Genomic DNA, 27,053 nt, shown 5'->3' on the forward strand with positions numbered 1-27,053 from the left:
AGGAGTGGTAACAAAACAGCCTTTTCCTTGGCCGAGGTTGCTGTAGGCTCACGAAACAACAATGAAGGGTTTAGTACCATACGTCATACCTTATTCCAGCTGCCAGCCCTTTAAAGATTAAAGCTGAATTAAGTCAGAAGAGGATCAAGAAAATCAGAGTATGAAACCCTAAACACCTACAGAAATGGAGAGACACAAGTGATGTACTTCTCAAAGACCTATCTGATCAACTAAAATGCAAAGACATCTCAAACAACAAAGTAAAGAAGCATAGGATCTTGTAGGTGTAAATCTAAGGGAACTACAAGAAAAGGCCACAACAAGGCAAAACATGTACATAAAGAGGAACAGAAATCCTCTTCACCTACGTAACCCGACAGAGGATTCCCCCCCCCAACACTGGGCAAAGTATGAACTAGATAACAGGTAAAAGAAACCACCTATACTAAAGGGAAAAAGAACTGTCAATGACTTCGGAAACACCAATTTCAAAATTAAAAAAGGCTTTAAGGCTAAAGGCAGCAATGTATCCAAACTTAGAAAATTCTACTCAAATCTTCAGCGTGTTCACATAGTTTTAGAGGGGAAAGAGAGAGATGTGTGCATCAAGAATGCTTTTTTCTTCTCAGTTCATTTAGACACCACTAGGCGTAATGGACTCGAAAACTGTGTAATTATAAGACGACTGGATCAAAGGTTGGGTTTCTTCAGAACAGAAGTCTCCCTGGGCCACAGCATCAACCGCCTCAGCCGAGCACGCGCATCGGGCACCACCAGAGCGGGCAGGCACCGGAGGGTTCCAGGTTCCCCACCAGCCCCCACTTTTCCCCCCGGATGAGGGGGGAAGCAGCGTGCTCGGGGGACGGACGTGCTGGAATAAGCGCCACTGGCCGGACAGGCCTCAATGCGAAGCCCTTGGATGGTCTCCAAGCTCCCAGTAACTGCCTGACTGGCAGAAAAAACTAACACGATCGCGCGTCTGGCTCAAATCATTTCCTCTCCAGTTTGGTGGAAGAATGTCACAGTTTCCCTCTAACTCGAAGAAAATATTATGCAAACCAAGCTATTTGCCAAGAGAAGCTGTTTTCAGCAAGAAAACGCCTCCCTGTGCGAAACGATTGCAACTTGGGCATTAGGACAGAGCGCCCAAACAACAATTTCAAAATAATTTAAAGCGGATGGCCGGAAATTTCACGGTACCAACACCACTAAAAACTATGATGCAGAAAATTTAAAAGCTCGTAACGTCTCAAGCTGCTCTAAGCGAGGATTCATTAGCACGCAGCAGCTTTCAGATTTTCACTTGCAGCACCATTTTCATTACACCATGCTTCAAACGATGTGGAACTGAACGATAACTCAGGTTTACCGAGATAAAGGTGTCGATATAAAGACACCAGCTGAGTCCAGACCGCTAAAACCAGAACTGCTGTCTGGCTGCCAGGTTTGGCACTGGGACTTACACCAAGTCATCGCGGAACAACTCAGAGCCAGCAAGCGCTCCACAAGCGTTCCGCACCCTGCCAGCTTTCTAGAAGGCAGTGCCCGGCCAGGCTGCCTTAGGACAGACGCATTTCACAGTACAAGCTTCACAACGTCCATCTCCCGCCCAGAGGACAATCAATACGATGAGCTGGAATACTAAAAAGAGGGGCAACAAGTAGGTAAGTGGGAAGAGTGGACTACAAGAAATACCAAATACAAAACATTGTCTTGATATACCCAGGGTTTGCGAGTTGTCTTAGTCATATTTATAGCTTTATATAAAACTTTGTATTCATAGAATGGTTCCGACTTTTAAGTACTATCACAACTGAACTCTTAAACTCTCACGCAGGAATAGAGTTTCCTTAGCGTTTCAATAATACTGAAACTTTTAATATCAGCAGCTTCCAGAACTGAAGGAAACCCTACCCATCTCACAAGAGTTTCCCAACAGAAAGGGCTCTAAAAATGCAGACAATGTGGACCAAGACAGCACTGTCAACATACAGCTTCAGCCTCCTAGCAAATAGGAAACTCAAGGGAGAGGAAAGAGAGAAAGAACAAAAAGAAAAGAGAAAATATTGCGGGGTGTATTTCTGGGCAATGCATCCGAACTAGCAAAACGTGTTTGTCTGTACCAGTCTGTGTCTGCGGAAAAACACACTGTCTTTCATGGAAGCTTCACCCTTTTACTGGCTGATTCACCAGAGGCTTCTGGACATGTTTCATTTCTTTATTCAAATAACCCTCGTGCCATGGGAGTGCTACATGCAACACCCTTCCGCCCCACACAGGCTTTTGCTATTGGGCTCTCTGCGCACTGTCTCTCACCTGCATCGTACGTAACAGACACTTGGTTTTATCGAGCTGTGCCAGAGCCGCAGACGCATTGTGCAGAGGGACCTGGCAGCTCTCGCTGACTTTGAGTCACCATATTTTCTTCAATTTCTTTGCTCCCCTATTTTTTTACTAGATCTCTTATATGTCTTTTACTGACAGTGGCTTGCAGAAGGGATGCTGTCACTCCTCTACACACACTCAGGCTCTTGCTTGCACTCTCAGTATGTGTGTAAGTATACGAGAGCACACGGGACACAGGAGAGACATACGCACAGCTTATCCCCAACCTCTCCTCCAGAAAGCACATTTTATCTTCATCTTGAAAGCCTTTTCTGTTGAGATAGCTATCGCCTCACGCTACAAAATGGAGAAAAGCTGCGAAGTCATCTTTGAAATGGAGTCAGAGGAGCCATCGTGCGTCAAAAAGCAATTTTTGCAGTTAGAAAGACACAGAGCTCTACAGCATCTGCAGCACGGGTCAAAATAAGACACTGGAGAGTATGTGAATTAATTCCAAATGCTTCCTTTTCACATCCATTTCCTCCCAGCACTAGCACGGCCACCGATTTCCACGTGCGATCAGTAGATGGGCCCAAGGCTCTAACCAGGCTCTGCTTTCACCATACTCACCCCCACGTGCACCCCAGCACGCTTCCCTTCTCACGCTTTGGTCACCATTCGCAAGTGCAAAGGCCCTTCGACTCTAACAAGCAGTTACACACTGAAGTGGCCACCAACTGGATCTACTGGAGTGTGTACTGGCGTTTTATACGAGAGGTTTATTTATTTCATTAAAAAAAGAAGTTAAAATAGAATTTCAGTCTCCTCTACATAGGAAAAAAAATAATCCCTAGGCCCAAGTGAAAAAAGTGAATCCCCATCAACTTTAAAGAGTCTGTAAACGAGGCCATCTTGCAGAGCCAGGAGACTGCAAAGTTTCTGCAACCCTAAATTTGGTGCTCATTTAAGATCCTGTTAAGCTAAATATGTTATTTTTAAAGGAAAATAAGCAGAAAAAAGAACAGCTTTTATAAACGCATAGTTAAAATGTAACCAATCTTTCAATAATCTAATATAATTGATGTACAAGTAACATAATCACTCTGGAGCTTCATTACAAGACTAAAGACATGCTGTCTCCTCTCAGTAGAAATTATTCTTCCCATGTTATGTTCTTCAGTGAACAAGAAAAGTATGCCGAATAGTCATCTTTATTTTTCTGCTTTAGATGTAAACACTTTCTCCTTTTGCAGAACACTCGCATGTGAGCTAGACACTGACATGCCAGTCTTTCAAAGTAGCACTGATGATATTGTTAGTGACGCTGAGCGTAAAAACAAAATGCTGCAATAAATTTGATTTGAAAAAAAAAGAAAAGAAAAGAAAAAAATATCAGGAGGAAGGAGGGAGAAAATAAAAAGAATGAGCAACTGAAAAGGAGGGGACTGGAAAGCAATCAGATACGTACCTCCTAACGCAGAATAAGCAGAGACAGCCAGTCACAGAACAGAAAGGTGATAGGTCATAGGCCATAAGGAAAACAAGAAGGCACATTTAAACCACTCATTAAAAAATCATAGCCAAAACCAAACCAAGAGAAACTCACAAATAATATGGAAAAATAAAGACATACAAAAATAACTATTTGAAGAGACATCCTTTTTTTGTACACAGAAAACTCCGTTGAAATATCACAGAGTTTTCTGAAACGACCTTATGGAGACTTAGTTGTTATTTATCAGCCACAGCAAATGGTGAATACCATACGGCGTTTCCTTTTTGTCGCTGAGTTTTTATTTCTCATAGATCAGAAATAAAACTCCAAAGTTTGAAACAAGATTGCTAAATTGGACACATAAAATGAGAAGTAACAACCTTCACATGTAAAGGAGTTACTTATTTTGGTTCATACATTTTCAAATAGGAAGTACAACGTTAATCCTATTACCTTCCCAAGGAAGCGGACAGGCACAGAGGCAGCAAACACGCCAACAACGAACAAACACGTAGCAGCAGAACTGCCCTTATAACTAACCTAATTTCAGCAGCCAACCTTCTCTATCTGGATTAAAAAACGTATGCGTTAGATCATTTCCATCATCCTCTGGAATTTTAAATGGCTCATTCTTAATACTTTCATATAAATTCTAGAAGAATAAAAAAAAAGGAAAAAGACCTCATTAATAAATGTCTAACAGAAAACGCAACCAGGACATCTTATTGCTTCTCAGACTATTTGTATAAAAGGCATAGGAAATACTGTCCGTAACATTGTGGACCATCCCATCTCAATTGTTATTTACTACTTGGATTAAGCTTCATTTTAAGCTACTTCATCTACAAACAAGTGTCTCTTTTTACAGAGTTTATAAGCACTCCTAACAAAGACATTTTTTCTTTAACTTCAGGATTCAGTATTTCAAAGGTTTGAGCTTCAGGTTTCATTTGGTACAAGTTTTGCCAAATGAACCTGGGTTTTCAGAAAACAGTTTAGGCCATCACACTGTCTTAGAGAAATAAGTATTTTTACTGGTATCTGAAGGGAGAGGAGGAGGCTCCACAAGACACATGGAAAGAAATGAGAGGCAATAAAGAAACAATGGTTTTTACTATTTTTTCTGGCTTTCTCTGGCTTATCCAGAAATACTACTTTTTTTTCTTTTTTCATAAAAAGCCGATTCCACAAGAATTTTGCCATCAGCAAACTACAGAGAGGAATACAGAGTATTTTCTCTGGAACCTTCTCTCCTCAACAACAGATTGAAGATAGGGAGAACTACCTCAAAGCAGCTGTGAATATCAGAAACTGCTTCTTTCAGCTACGCGGGTGGTTATCCATGCTAGAAAATGTTCTTACTTTCCCGTGACAAATTTGCCTGAGAACTGCTGCATGTGCTTCTAAGTTTCCTATTAAAACCACAAAGCAATGCCTTGTCTTACCCAGTCTAACTTACCCGTAGCAATTCTTCTGGAAGGTCTCCGCCTTCGTTAATTCCACGATTCATAGAAATAAACCTCTCTACTGTTGGTTTATCTCTTACATTGTGGTTGTGCAGACTGGTATTTAACATAATGATCGCAAATGAAAGCACATAGCATGTATCTGAAATAAGATTTGAAAAATGATTTACCTTTCTCTGTGTTGTGACGCAAACCTGTAAAATGATTATACAGCTCATTCTGACTGATAAAATAAACAGGTAGTCAAAAAATCCTAAACACTATACAGAAGAGCAAAATCTCAAATCTTTCTTTAAACTGTTGGAATAAGCCTAAAAAAAAAAAAAGATATGTAACAATTCAAATTAAAAGTCAGTATGAGAAAGACTGTACAAGAGAATCCAAATTATCTCTTTTTTTAAAAAAACTCTTTGAAATCATTGCTATCACACTAAAGTAACACTTTACTTGAAACACTGAAACGCTGTTGGGCAAAATGTTCTCTGCACACAGATTTTTACCTAGATCATATTGGTAGATCTTATAAGAGACTTGGTCCTACTCAAAGTCCTTCCACGGATTTCTCCAAAGAGAAAAGACAGTCTCTTCAAAATAACACTTGAGCTGCATTTAAACAGACTGAAAATGACATTGACTCCATTTCTTGGCATACACGAGGTGGCTAGCACCACTGAATAATATCAAAAGATGACAAAGAAGATCTTATCATGCCTCTTGACGTGGTTATGATTATAGTAAATTCTCCCAGAATTCAAGTACAAGATCCTGCGTAAGAAAAAGCAGGATGGAAACCTCTCTGCTAAATAGAGGAAAAATGTGTTTGCATTTTCAGCATTTTGTTTTCAATAAGTATTTTCCTCTCTAGCTGTTGCAGACCTGCTTCACATTAACCTTTTCCTAGCCTATTTATTCCTCAAACTAAGTGCCGAAAAGCAAGCTCTGCGTGTACGTAACTAAATAGACCAACAATGCCAGAATGCTCGGGCGTTCTGTACAGTGTCACAAAGTTTTGCTAGCTTTTATGACTTGAGTAATTCTAAACCAAGTAATTCAATGGAAAACTGAAGTGCAGTTCTAACAGAGATAAAATATTGTGGAGCAGACAACTAATGAGAAAGGATACAGTCCTCATAACAAAAATGGATGACTTTCTAGATGATATACTACAGCCACGTACAGGTGGCCTTGATACGGAGATAACGAGGTCTAAAGTCCTTACCACTGACAGACAAGACTGCCCAGCCTGTTGGTCTCTTCTGCCTTTAAGCCCCTGAGAATCTTACTTTTCCAGTTCCTAGCCAAAATCTTTGGTGACATTTCTAAAGTGTTTTTTAAACTTTAATTGGGTTATATATATATATATATATTTATATATATAATATAAATACTATATTTTTTTTAAATATATATATATATATATATATAAAAATGCTGAAGTTTTATAAATGGAAATGCATTCGGACCATAAGCTTGCACCTCCTGGAAGCACAGGATTAGACAGTTGCATTTCCTCACTTCTCAGAAATGTCTCATGATACAAAAAAAAGAAATTAAAATAATAAATATGCACACATTTAAGAACTCCTATTGTTTCCTGTGACTAACCTGTAGACTGGAAGACTCCGGGGTTACAAAGGCAATAGCGTGAAGCAAAAGCTTCCATCATACGATCAATTTTTTGAGCCTCTCCTGGGAGTCTGAAGCTCCACAGAAACTGCCTAGAGAAGGGAAGAGTAGCTGTTAGTCTTATTCCACTATTTATGTATTAAGCATATATTACTAACAATCAGAAGCAAAATCAAAAAAACCCTGCAATGTCTATATAAAATATCCTAGAAATATGTTCTCAATCTCTCAACACACAAGTCAGGAGCTATTATAAAAGCAACATGCACAGATGGCTAGCCCAGTAATTCAGCCAGCAACACTGCATGCTATCAGGCAAGATAATATGGCAGTTCATATTCTGAGACTCTCTCTTTTTTCCAGACTAGTAAACAGTTTTCTGTATGCATCCCATTTTTGCCATGAGAATGCCACGGGGAAACAATCAGTTCATTCCTCCCTGGGTTTTCTGGCTACTAAAAGCAATAAACACTCAGCTAGACTTTACTTACGATGTAAAAAGACACATTACATAAAATACTTCTGGTAGGGGAGAGAAGCACGGAATAGAAAAACACTTAGCATCTTGAACTCCTCAAGCATTTAAAAATAGCATCAACAACAAGAAAAACCCCAGTGCTTAGAGAGGTGCTGCCTGTCTAGTGTAAGTTCACCCTACAAGAATCAGACCCAGACCTTAAAAATAAAGACGCACGATATCACCTCAGTAATTTTGCAATATATGCAAGAGATCTGTGCTCCTCTTTAGCAGCATGAGCTGAAATAGAGTTTTTACATTCGTAACTCACTATTTCTATACACAGGTACGCTGGAATGCATACAGGACAGAAGTCTTCACAAATTACTTTTGGCACACTGTGGCGCTAAAAAGCTCCAATGAATTTAATCGCTTATTCTTTTCTTGTTTAGAGAAAGAATTATCTAAACCAGCAAAGTTACATGCTCTGCCATGCAAAACAAGTTCTCGATATTCCCTGTACGCTGGGTGCCAATATAAAACCATTTACTCCTGTCTTCATCAGTTTTCATTTTAGGACATTATATTAAAGTGTCGCAGGCCATCTTTAGTTTGTCAGCTCTACATACTGTCTTTTACTCACCTCGTGCGAGGTTCCAACCCAGATCACGAATTTTGTAAGCTACCAAAATACAAACATTTAATAGTAGCAGCTGCTAAAAAAGAGTAAAGTCAAACCTAGCGTTAATAGGGCAAGAGACAGGAATATGAAGCCTCCCAGACGAGCCTCAGCAGCCAGAGAAAAGGCTTCCTTAGCACAAGCCTCAGGCAGCTCAAGTTACGGTCACCACACCACTCAACCACAGCAAAGCTGTTCTGACTCCACATCACAAGGCACCGCACCAGGGACAAAGATCACACGGACATTTCAATTTATCTGAGGTCAGGAGGGAGTCACCTGTGGCAACGAAACTGGCAGAAGAGTCTAAATCAACTCAATTTGCTAAATCTATTACGGATTTCCACCAAGACAAGAAGGGACTTCACAAGGTCACTGTATGCTGGCATCCCAGAGAAATCAAGTAAACTGCGAGCTCAGCAAAAGAAAAAAGTACGCTATGATATTACACTTTCTTTCACTTGACAAGTGGGAAACTCTGAGGAAAGAAGGAGGAAATTACTTGATTCAAAGTTTGTAATTGAACATAATCACTGATTATGGTCAGCGGGATTCCCCCCCTCCCCGTCCAGAGGAACAAGTTGAGGTGGTAGGAAAGGAAAAAGAAGACGGCAGTGAAGAAAATGAGTTATTTGCCTGTGTTAGGGGCTTGCTTGTTTTTTACCTATCTCTCTGCTAAGATACAAAACAGATCTTCAAATGTCCACACGTGGCGGGCACACCAAAGAGTTACAGCTACGTTTTAGTTGTTTGTACTTGTCTGAAATAATTAAAAGTTTTCACTTTCAAAGGCAGCACACACACAAGCAAGTGGAAGGGTTAAGACAGAGCTGTCTCTGCCAACTTGCACAGTAACGCGTATAATCGTGCTGAGCCGTAGATCAGCTTTCTGACACATAAATCAACACAGTGACTCATGTGAACGTGCAACTCCATAAAGGAAGCTCAGGTCAAAAAAAAGAAAGAATTTACTCACCTTAAGGCTTGTACAAGATTGAGATCAGCGAACTCATGGAGTTCAACAAAAGCCTGAAGAACTTTAATATTAAATTCATCTCTATGAAAGACAAAAACGGAAATAGAAAATTGCAATTCTGAACTTTAAAGACTTGTTAGTTATCTCTATTTGCTTCCAAGAATAAAGCAAGGAAATAAACAGTCATACTGATCAAATCAAGTAATCAGAAATAGTTCACACGTTTATTTGAGAGGTATTTTAATACTGAATACTAGTAATTTGCCCTTTTTTGCCGGTAGGTTAGCAAGAGCCAGTACACTTGAACTGATTTTAGCACTGCTTATACAAATGACCTGAAAACGGCCAGGCCTTCTTTGCTTCACATTTACTGTTACCGCACCTGCCTTGATATGGGATGGTACCTGACAAATCTATCCAGTTAAAAGCCTTTTGCAGAAATAGTGTCATGACCTCTTAAAAAAATGGTTAATGTAGGATTAATTTCTTTAGCCACACAACACATGAAAGCCAAACTATCCCATGTGTGAGACCGATGGAGGGGCTCCGGGGGCACCGGGCATCCAGCCAGGGCCAGGCCACCCAGCTGAGGAACACCAAACTGTTCGGATGCAGACAGAATTTAGTCTACACCGTCACTGCGCTCACACGCCAGAAGCATGAAAGGTTTATAATGCGCAGGGTGTGCTCTAAATACATCACCGAGACAGAATGTTGCACATCAGCCTCCACCGGAAAACAGAAAGGTGTGCACCCAGCAGGAAGGATCCGCTGCGCTGCTGACTAACCGCGCGGTCAGACTAACCGCCGACACCCACCAGCAAGGCCGTAAAACGAACTGCTCGCTCATCAGGATGTCCCCACATTGTTTACAGAAAAACACACCAGCTCTGTCAGGCAAAACAAAGCAATTCTCACAAAATTTAGTAAAGCTAACTCAACTGCGTGACTACTTGTCAGGGCAGTGAAATAAAGTGGCGTAAGAGTGTAATAAAAGAGAGCGCTCAATAGGGTACTTTGTTACTCTAAGCCCAATATTGATTTTGCTTCTATGTACATAAAGCAGCAGTGATTCAGAACAAATATTAGCCTTATAGCTAATTTTTGCTCTTCTAGGTTTTAATATAGGCTGGATTAATAGCGATACTTGTGCTGAGTACAGCTCCAAAGACACAAGCCAAATATCATGAAAGGTCTAGGAAGCCACTTAAAAAAAAAAAATAAAGTAAGTGAAGTCTTACTCACATATAAAGAAATCTTAAATCTTTTCCAGAATGTAATTAATCCCTTATTTATTGTACGTTTTTAGGTATCATCTCGTTCCATTTTACCATTCACTTTTTTTCAGTTTGCTGAGTGCTTTAACACTTACAAAAGTCAATAATTTAAAATATATCTCTTTATGGCAGAATGTTTTTTCATTCTGCCCGCTATCCCAGTCTTGTCTTCAGCTCTATGTAGGTTGCATGCAGAAGTAATTCATGATGGGCCCCTGAGCGGGAGTGGCAAAGTAAAAGAGAATGTCCTGAGACTGCTGATGCCTTGACAAAAGACAGCACACAGCTCAGTAAAAACTCGTCTATAACATGCGCTGCCATTTGCACAGCACAAATCACTCAGTAGCCTGTTCCTGAGGTAATCACAAAAGCAAAACTAGCAGCTTAAGACCACCTCAATTGTCACATTTTATTTTATCCCAGGGTTTTCATTTTACCCCGGGGACCTAAAAGCCTAATACATTGTTTTCAGATGAAGATGAATAAAAATTATGAGAATTCCAGGAAATTAATGTTGCAGTTCAAGGAGTATGATGAACCAATTCCCCGTTCCAGAGCCGACTACCTTGAAACGTCCATACACATTCCTGAAAATCAGATTGTCATCTCTTTACCTCCACCCCTCCTTACTAATGCATGTAAGTGGAAAAAAAAAAAAAGAGAGACAGAAATACCATTTGCCTTCCCATTACCATATTAATTACACCATTCACAGAAATGAAGAAATATGCAAAAAAAACACCCCGCAATTAAAGTAGACTGATTGGATACATTAAATAAAAGTTCCTTTTAAAGCAAAAAATAATTTTAAATCTCGTTTTTACTTCAACTGCTCCTTAAAACGGATCGGTTGCTTTTGCATTTTGGCAAAATAGGAGCAGTATGTTAATTTTTTTTAACTTCTCCTAAGATTTTACTATCCGGTTGATAGATTTATACAAAATTCCCCGATCAAATTTGCTGTTGAGTGTAACCACTACTTGTCTGTGTTTAAGTCTTGAAAAATTCAGAAGATCTAACCGAATTGCGTATTTATCTGTATGCATACTCAGTACTAAGAAGGGCTGCCCTCTATTTTCAGCTTAGACCACAGTGCTGCCCAGCAGTATCCTGCCAGGGATGCAAAAGAACGAGCAGTAAGTTTTTTAGCTTTAAATGTGAACCCAAAAATAGCCACATGAATATTACTGATGACTCCAGTGGGCCTGCACATATTGGTAAGACCTTTTTGCACGAGTGCAGGGGTTCTGGGAACAGGGCTAGAAAAACTGGAAGTATTTCAGAAGACAATATCAAGGTAGAACGCAGCTCTCAAAAATGAACACAGACTCCTTTATACAAGCTTTGTCACAGTTTCGCAATTATGGACATTAATATATAAGTGATTTTATAATACTGATTGCCCAAATATTCAAGACAAACAACATAATGCTGTTGTATAAAAAAAATATGTTGAAATGTCTACATAAACTGTACAGCAACTTCCTAGCAAAGACCTATTTTCAAAATAGACATATTACAGTGAAAACTTTCATTAACCCTATTGATGTCAGGAGGAAATTGCTGAGCACAAACTAAGCTGTTGATGCTGTAAACAGATTATGGGATCTGCCGGAACATATCGCTACAGGAGTATATCCTAAATGAGTCAACTTTTAAACCTCCGTAACCGGCATCTGGACCAGCACGTGTGCGGGCACGTAGAGACACATACTTCAACCCGCTCTTCGCTTCTGCCTCGTTCTGCTGCCTTTTTCAAAATCAATTCCTAGGTTGCACAGCAATGGAAGTGATTTGCATTTCAATTGTGTTTTGCAATAGTATGCATAAATAAGTGTGTTGCATGTTTATTGTACGAGGATCGATAAAGATACGGTGTGGCCGCCCTTACTAATAGTAAGTCTGTGTGCAGGGAAGAAGACAACACTAAAACCTGCTTACAACTATTGTCCCAGGAACTACCCATTTTAATAAGCAATTTCTTTACTATCCAGTTATTAGTGACTGTAAATCACTCCTGGTCCGGGCACAGTATCAAGAGTTACCGGAACTGATGCAATACAACTCTCAGGCATTCCAAAATCTTATGGTATTAAATTCTGCACTATGGCCAAATGTAAGGGTATTTTCTCAAAATAGTACATTACAACGAAATAAGTATCATTCCACAATGTACCCATTTAAAAAGAACAACAAGCTAACAGAAGAAAAACCTTATCACAATACCGCAGTAGTTTTACTTCCTGCTGTAGCGTCTACAGATGTCAGCGGCAAAGCAGCGCTCTCGTGCAGCCTGTGAAGGGGAAGGGAACTACCAAACCCCCAAGTGGGCTTTGTAAACTCAAGAAAACAAAGTTTCAGTACTTTTATTTTACCTTTCACCGAGGTAATCTCCAATTACCGTTTTATTTAATCCTTCTCCTTTATAAAGGAACTGTGCAATGTCTTCTGCAGTGTTCTGCAGGAGGTCATTTTCTATCAGAAACTGTATTCCCTAGGAAAAACAATTCCAGAGGAAAAGGAATGTTATGTTTTCTTCCACAAGCATTTATGTAAATACCGGTCATAACATCTGATATTAATATACTGACAGAGAGAAATACGTAGCACATCAAAAATTACATTAGCCTACAGACCTATTTTTTTTTCAATAAAATGGTAAACAAATGTTTTTCAGTTAGATAAGCAATATTTAGTACCAGTTTGAAGATTAAGATGAGAACATATTTTTAAGGCTAGAAGTACTAAGTGGCAATTTGAATCCCTCAACAACAGAAATATCAAATATTAATTGAATAATGATTCCACGTTGCTCTTTGGAGTTAATGTGAGAGTTGGCCTGTTCCCAATATTGCATAATTGTCTGCAGAGGCATAATCTGTAAAATCATATAATGAAGAGGTACATAGGAATAACTTAATTACCACCATGACACAAAATAACGCATCTGTTATATCTACAAACTGCAACCCAACACATCAAGCCATGACTTGCAGCAGAAGTCGCGGATGAAGCTACTGAAGCCTGTTCACAGGAGGCTGCGCCGACACCGGGGTTATCGGCGACTTCTGGCCGTGCTGGCACTGAGCTATTCACAGAGCCGTAAACGGGACTATTCACAGAGGACTGTCCACGAGCCAGCCACGCTTCTAGCACGGCGCTTCCATCAAAGCCAGCAGAGTCTTACCCCCTCCCTCAGCGGGCGCTCGGGCAAGCCCTGGGCTGCTCCGTCTGCAGAAATTACTGGCCCTACAGCTGGCCCACCCCGGGGATGCCCAGAGAGCTCCCTGCGAGCTGGTGAAGAGAGGAGACTACGAGTTACAGAAGGAATACGCAGAGGGTGGCGGGGACATCCCTCCAGCACTCAGCAGGCCATGGAGAGCGTGCTCCTTTGCCCCCACAGTCCCCAACAAGGGCGCTGCTGCTCCTGCTGGTTCCGCAGAGCTGTTAGCAGCACGCCAGCGAAACGCAGCAACGGCAGCCCTACGGAACCTTTGCGCCCTGGATTCCAAACATGCGCAGAAGAGCTTAATAAATTATTCCAAATATTTATTTCCTGCTAGAATAGTTCAAAATTTCAGAAATAGTAGAAGTTTTTCAATTTTTGCAAATAGAATATAGTCTTTTTTTATTTCATTACACCTGGGGAAAATTCCATTATTTTTTGACATAGCACAGGAGGCCCTGCAGTAACATTCAAAAAAGTAATTATCCTTCCGTTTGGCTGATTCTGGGTTTTTATAATGAAATTATTACCTGCCTGACAAAAAAAAGTCAAATTTATGACCTAATTTAAGAAATAAAATGAACTGTGATGTTATAAGGCTTGAAGCTCTTTTTTCTTAAAAAAAAAAAAAAAGTCTGGAATGCAATTCTCTCAAAACAATTTTATCATCATTTGAAAACTTAATTTCAATGACAGGCCGGTATTCTGACTCTGACAACTTAATATTTTTATAAGTCATTTCAGAACACAGATGATTTCATTGCAAAGAATATATATCCATTTTACCTTGAAGGAGACATAGCTCAGCTTTCCTCAGCAACGATCCCTTCAAAGCTTATTTGGTAACTATTTGTACAAGAAATTAATCTGACTATGAAACACGATGTTTTTTCCCCACACCAAGTTACTCAAAAAGCTTTCTCAGCTCTGTCAACCAACAGAGAACCTTCCCCCAGCAAACATCAGGAACAGCAGTTGCAGATTCCCTTGTTCAACCCCTGGACCGCATTATTCACGCTCAGTGTAAACAGACTGTCCAGAACAGGTTATAAGAAGTTGTACAAGTTACTGAAAAGAATAACGGACATGACTAGAAGCACAGAAAACAAATTTCTATGTGTAGAAGCAGATACTTTAACATACTACAAAAATCAATTTCATTTTCCTTTCTCTGGATTTTTTTTCCCCTGTTTTTTTCTTTTTTATTCTTAAGATGTTAAAGGACCAGAAGTCAAATAGACAGGAAAAGGAATTTGTCTGGGACAACAACTCCAGCGTCTGGAATAAATGGTAAAATAGGTCAGCCAAATCCCCATCAACTCCTACGCTATCTTGTGTCTTGATGCAAATCTTCTTTCTGCAGACTGCGGAGACTGGAGACAGCTGTACTCGTCTGACCTCCCCACACAAAATTCATGGCCAGAGAAATATTCAATATTGACTACAAATATTGCATAGATTTTATTTTTTTTTAAGTCAGTGCAATGAAATCTGCTTTTAATTTCAGAGCTTGTACAGTAACTTAATTACAAATTTTGCAGTTACTTTAACCCTGCCTCTGTCAGAGAGAATTCATTCTCCGGGCCCGACGCAGGCAGAACTGACTTCCAGAGCTGCAGCTCAAGCCGTGTGTCCCTGCACGGGGATTCTTGAAGCCATTTACAAACTTTACCCTTACAGCCCTTCCCACACCAGCTACCAGATCCAGACAGCGAGGTACGCGCTATTTATCGCACCACGTAACTGCACAAAACAGATATTCTGAATGGGGGTTTTCTGGGTGGGGGCAGGGAGATTGCTCTACAGATAGGTGGGTTACACGCGAGAAAATGTCAAGGACTTCAAACAAAAATGGTAAAAGAAAATTACCTCACTGTTTTCCTGCTAATATGAAAACATCAGAACTCTGTTATGTGGCTTTAAAGAATACTTGGGGGATTCAGCGCATGTATTCTTACCCCAGTTCTCTCTCATTCCTAACCCGGAGGCCACCTTCCCTCCCACTTGTGAACGAAAAGCATCCTTTTTGCAATGACCCCAAGTTAACTCTCACAAGATCAGAAGTACATATATTTTAGCTGCCTGTAATTCAAAGCAGCAGCTGCGAACAACAAGCTGGTCTAGCTTCAGAGCCGCCAGCTACTGCAGGCCACCACCAACTCATTATTAAGAAATTAGTACTGTAAGTCTGTTTGCCACGTTTAAATTATGGTGCACAGCAATGCGGCCACAGCAGCTATTTATAGAAATAATTTCATCCAACAAGAACAGTAACAAAAAATAGTTAACGTTGGAATGAAAGCATCTGACATCACGCTGTGACTTTGCCACAGACTTCTAGGATAGAGCGCTGGAGGACAACAGCAAACTGTAAGGATATTGGGGGTATTCTGCCCTCAACAGAACCCAAGTCAGAGAGTCACCAAAATGGAAATTAAAAATAGAAGACATGGTCAGTAACTCAAAAATGTTTTGTCTCTCAAAGTACTTGAGTGTTTCTGGTAAACTGAAAACAGCCTGAAGAACAGCAGCCGTCACTGAACTTGGAATATTACAGAAGAGCCAGCAAAACGTAACTAAATTCAATACAAGAAAATAAACATGTCAACAACTAACACAGAAAAACAAATGCTAAGCAATTTCTAAAAAGACCTTAAAGAGGACTCTTCACAAATTCAAAATGAAATCCCAAGAACAAACAATAGAAGGCAGTAAAACAAAGCAAGAAGGATGTAAAATGAAAAGTAAAGGCTAAATGTCAAATATGCCAAAGCAGCTTTTTTAAATATACCAGGGGAGGTCTGTAAGAGCACGTGCAGGTCCCTGAATTTTCCAGAAAGTTACCAATTATTTAAGAAAAGCAGAGGCGCCACAGAGAAATGAACTACTTCTTGGCTAAATGCATGGGAGACTTCTTTAATGGGTAACCAAGTTTCTACCTGCAGGGGTTTGTGCAAGTCATATAGGTACACGTATACATCTATACAAACAGACAAATGTTCATACATGCCTTTTTCACAAACAGAAATTACATATGCAAATCTAAAAGTCTACATGGGAACAAATTAAAAAACAACATGTTAAAGGTATTTTCAAAGAGACAAAGATAGGAGGGCATAAAAAAATGGCCTCACTAATAACCAAACATTAAAATATTTTTAGAATTACATTTGGCATATCAACATAGAACACCTCTATCAGGTATAAATCATCTTTCTGCAAGCCAGCTCAATCAATACCTGGCATATTTGACTGTTGATAAATAACCTCCATTATCAAAAAAGGTTTGCTTAAGCGAAAAAAGCACACATGACTGTCAAACGACTAGATGACTGCTTCTAATTTAACCCTCTGCTCAGTGTGCTACAGGATGTACAAATAAGGCCTGTGAACTTACAGTAACAGAAATGTTTTCTTAAGAAAACACGACTGTATTTGTCATAGAGCATATTACAAGCAGGAACTTGATTCCTGACAAGTGGGGAAAAAAAATAAAATTCTCTACCTTCTTAGGGTCCATGTTGAATTTCTTCCTTCCCATGGCTATTTGCTTATTTCTTTGTGTAGTTTTGCTACACATGGAGAAAAAGAAACAACAACAATCACTTACCAGTTGCTCTTTTACAAAAACAACTTCTGCATGAGTTTCTTTTAATTTATATATTGGTTACTTTGTATTTTCTATTACAAAAACAAGACATTCATTTTACAAGGGGGAAATTACTATTTTCAATTCTTTCAAGTGATTGCAGTCTCCGAGAACTATACCATTACCAATTGGACAGTCTAAAATATTACTTTCTATCCAACATACTCTCCATCCAAATGAATGACGCACCTGAACAGCATGAAGTCAGGCTTTACAGACTTTATAACAGACTGAATAAAGGTGATACAATATTTGTTTAGCGTGATAAAGCTATTTTCATTTGCTATTCCTGGAAGACCTGTTCCAAGGTCTCCCTGAATCACGTCCATATGTCAGCATTACTTACCTTTCTTCTACACTAGTCAGATTATCAATTTCTGTCATAACCTCAGCAATTTCAAATTTTAATCTCTGCCAAAAGAAGGAAGGACAATATGTTAACCTACGTTAAAACACTTTTTGAAATCATGTATCATATTATTAATACAATCAATTAGGCTTTATTTTCTAATATTTGCTACTCACCTGAAGAAAAGCGATGAATCTTATGGCTTCCTTAGATATTTAGCTTAAAGATTTTACCACAACTGAACAACTGTCAAACCCATGTCTCTGAACTCACAGTGTGTGCTCATGTCAGAGCATCAGGACCAAATTGCCATTACCGATTTCAGCATAAGATTTCTTGACCCAGATTTCTCACTCACTCTGATCCCGTATGCAAACCTGCTGTTTAATGAGTTCTTGATTACACAAGTCAAGTGTGTACGTATTGCATTACATAAACACAGAAGACAGCATTTTTAAGAGCACACAAATGATGCATAAATCCTATTCGTTATCAGTAAGATTTAGCTTAAGCCATTTATATGCTTTTAAAAACGCTACCTGGAATTCATACCTAGGTATGCGGTTTACTGTAACTCTGTCTACTGAAGGAGTCTTCTAAGGACCTTTACAGATAAATCAATTACCTCAATGTCATCAATCAGTTCTTTTTTCCTGCGACGAATATTTAAAAGCTCTTCTCTTTCTTCTATGGAGAGGTCATCAGGCACTGAAATAGAGCAAAACATACAGTCTTTTAGCATTTGCAAACATATCTCATCACAGAAAACTGAATAAACCTGATTAAGAAAAGTAAGTTCACATGAAACCTGACAGATTTTTTTTTTAGCTGGGATCATTTTCAGAAAAAAACACCAAACAAACAAAAAACAAACCCCAAACCTAATGTATTGGAATTGTACTTCATAAAATCATAAGTAATTGAATGAATTACTATGGACAGAAACTATCTTTCAAAAGAAAGCTAGAGAAACAAAGGGAACTTGTTATCATATAATATGTGGTAGAATTTGGCAATTAAGCTGTAGAGCCAAATCTAAGTCTGATATCTTTCCAGTTGTTTCAGTAACAGACCAAAATTCTTCCTGCAAAAGAATTACGATTCGCAAGACACCTGAACCATTCTATGATTCTGTGACTATCTTTCCAGGAAAAAAGCCAGAGAAAAGCCAAAGCTATACAGAACTCATTACCAAGGTGTGTATCCTGGTGTTGATATCAAACAACATCAGAATTTTAGCAGTCCCCCTTCACCTGGTTGCTTTGTAGAGCAGAGATGCAGGTTAAGTACAATACTAACATCCGTAACAGCAAATACTTGCCGTCAGTAGGACATACAAACAAATACACAGTCGGAATCAGTTACTTAACGCAGCGTATCACAAACTTATGTTTTTGTACAACATCATTTAAGTGAGTCTGAAGCACTTAGGGCCATTTCAGGTGTCTCCGTGGCTATGCTACATCAAGTAAGAATGGCTTGGTAGCGCAGACGCACACGTGCTCCTGCAAGGGCCACGGCTGTCACTCTGCAGCCCCTTCCCTGGGGTCTGAGGTTACTCACACAAAACCTCTGCTTTTCTGGAGCAACTAGGTTTTCCCTAGCAAGAAACTTCTTTGGGCAGAGATCACTGTCATTCACTCCTACAGCACTAGACGTCAACCACAAATATTCACCTCATTTGCAACGGTCCTACGAAGACAGTTCTAACGCTACCCACTTTCTCCTAAACAGCTCCCTAATTAGACAGCAGCTTTTCCTTCCAGCTCAGTAAAACCGAACAACAAAAACAATCCTTAAGATATTGAAATGGTTCTGCCCCAACAGCAACACAAACCAAAAGCAGTCATTTGGGATGGCCAAAGCTGCTCCTTTGTGTCACAGACTGCAGCAACAGGATCACAAACAAAGGCTTTTAGCAGGAGATTTTTAAAGACGCATCTGAAACACACCCTCTGTTCAAATCTTAATAATTAAATATATTGATTATTTTCAACATCCAGTGGTTAAGCTCCTTCCTTTTTTAGGATTCAAATCATAACATAAAATCCAAATGGCAACAGACCTTGTTAGACATGAAGTAATTATGGCAAATGATCTCATTTAACTACTCCAGATACAAACATGATTAAATTACTTTCAGTTTAGGAAATGACAGTCTTCTGCTGAACGAATACCAGACTTCAATATGTTTACCTGCTTTCTCCCTTCATCTCATCAGAAACCCACTCACTCCTAAAAATCCTTTGTATCCAAATACCCATAAGGTTCTTTTCACATCAGACCTTACAAATACGTGTGCCTACATCACATCTGTCTTACACGTATACTCTAACATCTTAAATCATCAAAACTCAAGAGATTTTATGACTATACTATATACATACACACAGCACAAATATTCCAATTAGTTAACTGCAGACTGACAATAAAGAAAATTAAGACTGTTACTCAATGTTGATTATTAAAAAGGCAAACAGTGTATCATCACTCACTGTCTTCGCTAGGAAGTACACTCAAGTATCCTTAAAGCGTTTTTGCAGTATTACATCAGTAGATGAAGTCAGATTAAAATTCTGCAATGCCAGTATTTGTAAGAGTTCTTAATTTTTTAATTTTTTGCCACGACAGACATTTTGATAACTCTCATCTTTGTTGGCAACTGGAAATACTAATCAGAACGGAAACAGAAAATAATCTTTAAGCATTAAATATTTAGAATTCATGGATGGTGCTTGATTTTTCTTCAAGTTGAATTAAAAAAAAAAAAAAACAAAAAAAAAAACAAACAAACAAAACAAAAAACCAACACACCCTGGATTAAGTGCTATCATAAACTCTTCCCAAAGCAGAAAGCCAGTGAGTGGTACTGCAGTTTCTTCTCCCTTACGTTACCATGCAGTGAAAGGTCCTTGGGACAGGTCTGGAATATCTACAACAAGGGAAATTGCTATTTGGAATCAACACAGATTGTGACAGTTTTCTATGCTCAAGCAACCCACCAAAGAAAAGAAATGAGACACCTCAATCCTTCTCCTACAGCACCCCAAGACTGTCTGCTGTGTTTTTTCCTTCCCTCTGATCACAGCTGCAACACAGAGACAACCCTCGCAGTATAATTAATGATGCTGTTAGACAAAAAGGAAATAAACTAAACGGAGTCAGACTGCCTTTTGCATTAGGAAACAACATCAAGCATCTATCTGCCAGATGCAAGACAAGAAAAGTCTGCTGGAAAAGAAAATCCTGCACTTGGAGTGCACATTGGAGACAGCACTTAGAGAAAACTGCACATTAATGCAACATCTTTAAATAACGGTATTAATATCAGAGACGAAAGATTACAGTATCTTTTGATAAGAATAAAAGAACCACAATACAACTGAGCGTGGGCTACAGTAGCGCTCAGCTACCAGAAACTACTGCTATAGTCAATATCTTACTGGTACTCAGATACACCACCAGCACAGAGGAGGAGCAACTGACTGCTCAGGACGCCTCCTACATGCACTGCCCTGTCGCCACCAGAAACTGGCAGATCTGCGAGACATTGGAGAGGTTTGCCTTATTCTCATCCTTCTGTTGGTTGTGTATCTTGATTGCCTGCCTTCTCCAGCACTGCTCTTCACGCTGATGAGAAAATGTATCAATGGGAAGGTGAAGTCACCAAAAAAAGGTACTTAAGAGACTATATGTGGCACTTCAGCCTGCAACCCCAGAGGCTGAAGGTGTCCGTTCCAGGAGGCTACATGACTTTATGCCTATTGTCCCTGTTGTTTTGATCCTGTCTTAAAACAAAATTTAACAATATTTCTGTATTTCAACAAAGGCTTTTGAAATATGAACACTGGGATGTGCCTACCTTACCTGAAAGAAAAGAAAGAATGGAAGATAATCAATTGCACCAAAACAAAAGGGGGGGGGGAATAAAACAACCACATCCCCAAAAACCCCAAAACCAACCAAACCAAAAAAAACCCAGACCCACCAACACAAAAAGGGCACTCGCCATCGCCATTAGTTAAACCTTTTCCTTTACAAGTAAGGAAAAGTAAGGATCTACTCTGCGTTTTTCATGTCAATTACTCTTTGCTTTTCATTGATCCCTAATGACTCAAAAAACCCTAGAAAACATTAAAAATCCTACATCCTACTTCCAAACAGATAACACATTTCCTCAAGGATAGACTCCAATGGCAACCAGTCCTTCCCACTTGAACAGGAGGTGCCTCACACAACCTGCACCGCAGGGACCACCGTAAGAGCCTGAAAACGGTTTTCTTTAGAAAGCAAGCCTGCAGAGCTGTGGTGCCCAGGTGTTCTTGGAAAACAGAACTAGCACTTTGAGTTACTTCCAGTTTGAAAAGAAAAAAATATTCTTTTTTTTTGTTCAAAAAATTTGAAAACGACAGTTGAAATGTTTGGCATCAAGGCTGATGTTAGACTCATGGCAAGCAGGGAGATCAAAAACGGCCAAAAAAATAACAACACTGCATTAAAACACCTTTACAGTAACAAGCAAATATTGCAGATAAGTGACAAGTGATGATCTGCCCTGGCAAGACCCCTTCCATAAGCCATTTTTTTTACTTCAGCAGCGAGAACACTTTTGCTTTTCCTAACCTTGTGTTCACATAATCCTCCACGCAGAAGAGCTCGTAGAGCACGTATTACGTATTTGTTCTGCCAGACACATTTTCTAGCTGTCCTCTCTGAGCCATTTCCAAGTTTTTTGTCTTTCACCAATTCTAAACACAAAGTAGACAGGATGGGAGGAGTTAGCATGAAATTTAACTACTAGATAAGAACAAAAGCATTTCAGTATCGTGAACAAACTGCAGTTGCAGCATGCTTTCATGCTATCTTCTAATCTTGAAATAAAGACAATGTACTAAGGTAAATCATTTGTGTGAAAACCTTTTAGCTTAAAGGGAGAGCATTTCCTTTTTCTAAAACTTCACAGTTTCAACTACCACTAAATAGAAAGTCAATATATTTAAGAGGAACAAAGTTGTTGAAATTACAAATTATATTCTCAGCCAGGCAGTAAGAGACAAAACCACACCACCATATATGTTGCTACCAATATTACTCCTACTGCCACCAGTATTAAAAAATAATAATAATAAAAAAAACGTATTCCAACTGGCCTATCTCTGTTCAACTACTGTAACTGACCTAAATGTACTTAAATTAATTTCCTGTAAACAAACACTTACTGGAATACATGCTTTTAAAACAGGTAATAAATGTGTTAGAAAAACAAACAAAACCCAAACTGCAGCTTGCCACAGAAGTCAGTGATGTCACTTTGTTAAATAATTTTCTACTACTGTCAACACACGCACAGTATCCGAACAACAGCATTAGCCCAGAACTCTGACATTTATGACATAAGAAGCATTTTTGAGCAAGGAGGCACCAAAAAAACCAAAAGAAAGTCTTTTCCAGGTTGAGAAAGCACTGCAAGTGATCAGCTTGCAAAGGAAGTCCCCCAGGTTAGTGAAAAAGAGGAGCAAATCCCATATTAGCAGACAGAAATCTAGTCCTTTCCGAGTCCATACCCCTGATACCGTCATCTTTTTCAGTGGCAAAAATTAAATCCTTTCCAGCTCTCCAATGGTATTACACGAACCAAAACTCCCACGTTTAAATTTGTTGTTACTCATGAGCCCCTCGACTGGCAACCCCCAGCCAAGGTGTAACGCCATCTCACTCCACCACCTCAACTGACTTCGGAGTTCGGTCTCTCAAGGGGACACAGTAAAACAACCCACAGGCAGCAGAAAGCAGGCATCTAACGACAGATAAAACACTAATTCTGTAACCCCACTTATGAAGCAACACAACTCCCTGACTCTCATTGCTCAACTAACTTTCTGGTTTCATAAAGATAAATATTTTCCTTCTTCCGTGTCAGCCCCAAACTGGTGGTGTTAAGTATTTCCATTCCAAGCAAAGAACAATTACATGGAATTTAATTTTGCTGCACTTCAAACATCTTGCAAGCAAAGATATTTACACAATGCGAGGCTTAAAACTAAACAAACCTATCCTCGCCCCTACACCAAATGGGTAGACATGTTTCTTCTGTATTTAAAATAATACACATTCATCTCTGAGAACAAATCTGACTGTCTCAGGACATTTGCCTCAGCGGATATTCTCAGGCTATTCTCTCTGCCTTTCTCCCTACACACTCTTTTTTTTTTTTAAACGTAATTATAGGAACATTTTCCAGCTTTCAGACGAGATGTACAAATAAAGCTGTGACCACTTGTGGCTATTAAAAATTCCATAGAGGTTTTTGTAGGAAGACATCCTCCTGAACAGATTTATCTCACAGTACAAAACCAAACTATACCTGCATTAAATTCAATCAATAAAACCAGCTGGATTTGGTTGCTTCCTTCCTTTAACTATTATCTTTGCCATTTAGTCACTGCTGAACATGTTGTAGCACCAGAGCGATCACACTTCCCATTAAGAGGGAAATAATCCTGTACAGAATATCCTTTCGCACACAAAAGTTACCAGTCAGTGGTAGGAGGAACTTAGGACCGAGTCCACGGCTCGCAGAGTTATTCTGAGGGTTTTCAGTCACGAGAGACGCTGTGGCCAGAAAGCACATCCCTGGCCAAACCCAGCAGAGAACCTCAAACTCGCATCCATCGTTCTCATTGTTTAGCTGCTGGAAATCACACCACAAGATGATGTTCTTGAAAACATTTTTCACTCTAGGATAAGGACATACTTTACAGGCTAGTTATAGTTAAGATATTGTCCTTTTAGGCTTCTAATAATACGCGGAGGAAAAAAAGCCTAACGATATTAATCCTATTGCCACATAAAAGTATGTTTTTAGGAATTTAGAGGAAACAGTTTCCCTCTGACATGACCCACTAAATCTTTAAGATTTTTTTTTTTTTTTAAACTTCCACTGCAAGGTAGGTTTAATTACACCAGTGATTTACATTCATCATATTTTTTTTGAAAGAACAAACAAAAGCATAAAAGATTAGAAAAACAAAATACATTTTTATTCTGTAAAGAAAAGAAACAGCAGGGTAACTGCATGACCAAGGGTGAAATAATGTCTTGTAAAAAACAAACAGTATTTATTATAATCCATAAGAATTACTTCAAATAAGGCAAGATTATGTTTTTGTCCTGGTCACAAATAGCCATGCATAATTTAATTAGCGTTAACATCCCTAGTCAAGCACGAAATAGGCAGTTCCAAAATTGTGCAAAATCAGGGTCCAGATAACACTGATTTGGAGGGTGAAAAAAATAACCCAATCCACGCACTTTGCCTGCCTCCCCAAAGCCCTTTGGTTTCAGCGGTCGCGCACAGAGTGCTGCCTCGCCGCGGTACCTGCGAACACGCTTCTGTCTGGAAGCCACAGCAACTGCATTTTTTGAAGGCGAGAGAAGAGCGGGCTGCAGCAGAGGACTGCAGCGCAGGTATGGGATTTACAGACGGGAATGTCGGTAACAGGAGCGGCAGCGTGTAACGGCTCCGGACGAGCTCTGACCCCGCTGCCAGCGGCCGCCCTCCAGCCACACTGAAGCACAAACAGGCCCTTTGCAGCCCTCAGATCTTCACCTTTCTACACAGCTATGCCCACGGAAAGAACGGGAGAGACACCTGCCTTGCTTTTTAGTTCCTAATTATGCCATTGACACAGATATTTGCCATTTGAAAGCAGTAAGTAAGTTAATGAGTATTTCTTTTTTAATGTCCATGCTCTGTTCTTTTTATGAACAAGCAGTACTGAAAGCCACGACTACATTTCATTTGCCTCTTTTACATCTTACACTCAACAATGTATCTTATTTCATCATTTTGATGTATTTCCATTAGGAAGCCAAGTGTTTTGCAGCAACAAGGTAAAAGAGCCACCTTCCAGCAAATAAAGGAGCATCACTTGGGGAGACAGAATAAAAACCAGAGGGGGACCAGCTCTGAGCGAGATCTCACAGGTAGCGAGTTGTTCCCTGTGCCGCTTTACCACTTGCTGCTCCCGGATATACCATCCTACCCAGATCCGCTTTTTTCTGGGCTTGCTTTTTGCCAGTTTGGCAGGCCAAATACTTTCACCGAGGGACCAGAGAACTGCCCAAGCCGACAGGGCAGGCACAGCAGAAACCCCCGGCAGGGAGGGACAGGAGACAGCGACCCCGCGACGACAGCCAGCCCTAAAACCAGCTTCGCTCTGCCCCAAAACCCCACCCTTACAGGCTGCATTCTCCAAATCCTGAAAGTAGTTCAACCTGATATTAAAAATAGATAAGCGTGGATTTCCTTTTAGAAGCATTTTTCTTTTGAAGTTGCTCTACTCTTGCTTCAAGATCAGAAGATGCTTCTAGGCCAACTTTTCTTTCTAAAACATGTAAATACAAATTACTGAATATGAAAAGAAAGACGAGTTTAACTTAACATTCTAAGTCTCTTACCCAAATACATTAATACTTGCATTAATAATATAAAGTGTTAAAATATGCATGGCCACGCATAATTAAGGAGCACAGAAAAAAATTTATGCTAGCTAATGTGGAAATGATAAAGGGAGATGTTGGTCACACTGTAGTGGTATGTGTGTTGGGGAGGGTTGTGAACAGAGTAGCACAGATACAGGAAATACTACCCAAGATAGTATGTGCCTTCAGTAGCACCAATTACCAATTACTGTTCAAGAAATCTGGTGAATCACCATTCTGATTGCAGTGTTACGGCTATACGCTGTCACTTATACTGTCAGCATTATAGTCCTCTTGCAACAGGGAAAACAGTAACATCGAAGTAATGTGGGACAAATGTAATACTTCGCAGTGCCAAGCACCATAAGCAAAAATGCACAATCTCGCATTGTCCTGCTGTTTTAGGAACAGTGGTGCATTTATATTGCCTTAAAAATTCTCTTACTTGGCTTTCAGCTTTTTAACACAGTGACTGCATCTGATTTCTTTTCCTCACAGCAAGTAATGGGGAGGGGTGATCAGATTCAGCTTTGTGTAGTAACACCACCACTATAAATACGGATACTGCCCTTCCAAAAAATAAGAAGCCTCAAGCCTTGTCTTTACACTGCATCAGATCAACAAAACACTGTCAAACAGAATCAAATTATTTCTCCCCCCCTTCAATACACATGCTGCAAGGCAGAGTCTCACAGATAAACAACTTTGGGAGAACTCAGTAATAATTTTCTCCCCATGGAGCACTCACATGTGCAAAACTCGAGAAACACATAGGCAGGTTACTCAGTGCTACAGCTGAAATCAAATAAATTTTCTCTGACGTTTGCAAAGGCTTATAGTATATTACATCACAGTAAGCATAAAACAAAAGTTAGGCTTTATAGAGTAGAAGTCTGCAAATTCTGAATTTCTTTTGTTAGCTTTCATAGCAAGATCCAGGTCACAAGAAATTTTAGCATCCCCGAGTGCAAGAATGCTCCAGCAATAACACCAGGAGAGACCGTGGGTAACAGCTGACAGCAAATAACGGATCCGCTTGCAATG

At 39.6% G+C, this 27,053-nt stretch overlaps 1 protein-coding gene across 3 annotated transcripts in view; it reads right to left on the minus strand.

Moving 5' to 3' along the window:
- CYTH3 (cytohesin 3) overlaps positions 1-27,053 on the minus strand; it is a 51,961-nt gene that overhangs the window by 7,335 nt on the left and 17,573 nt on the right. The window contains exons 2-9 of one of the 3 annotated variants that reach the window (XM_063343242.1): positions 18,151-18,233; positions 17,523-17,587; positions 17,033-17,099; positions 12,677-12,795; positions 9,025-9,105; positions 6,892-7,004; positions 5,280-5,428; positions 4,360-4,472 (exon numbers count right to left, since the gene is read on the minus strand). In XM_063343242.1, the coding sequence (XP_063199312.1) occupies positions 4,360-4,472; positions 5,280-5,428; positions 6,892-7,004; positions 9,025-9,105; positions 12,677-12,795; positions 17,033-17,099; positions 17,523-17,587; positions 18,151-18,233 (790 nt within the window). Of the gene's footprint in view, positions 1-4,359; positions 4,473-5,279; positions 5,429-6,891; positions 7,005-9,024; positions 9,106-12,676; positions 12,796-17,032; positions 17,100-17,522; positions 17,588-18,150; positions 18,268-27,053 lie in introns of those variants that run through there. The other 2 variants (XM_063343241.1, XM_063343243.1) reach the window with 2 other exon arrangements.

This window comes from Chroicocephalus ridibundus, chromosome 8, assembly GCF_963924245.1.
Source record: "Chroicocephalus ridibundus chromosome 8, bChrRid1.1, whole genome shotgun sequence".
In the NCBI taxonomy this organism is placed as follows: domain Eukaryota; kingdom Metazoa; phylum Chordata; class Aves; order Charadriiformes; family Laridae; genus Chroicocephalus; species Chroicocephalus ridibundus.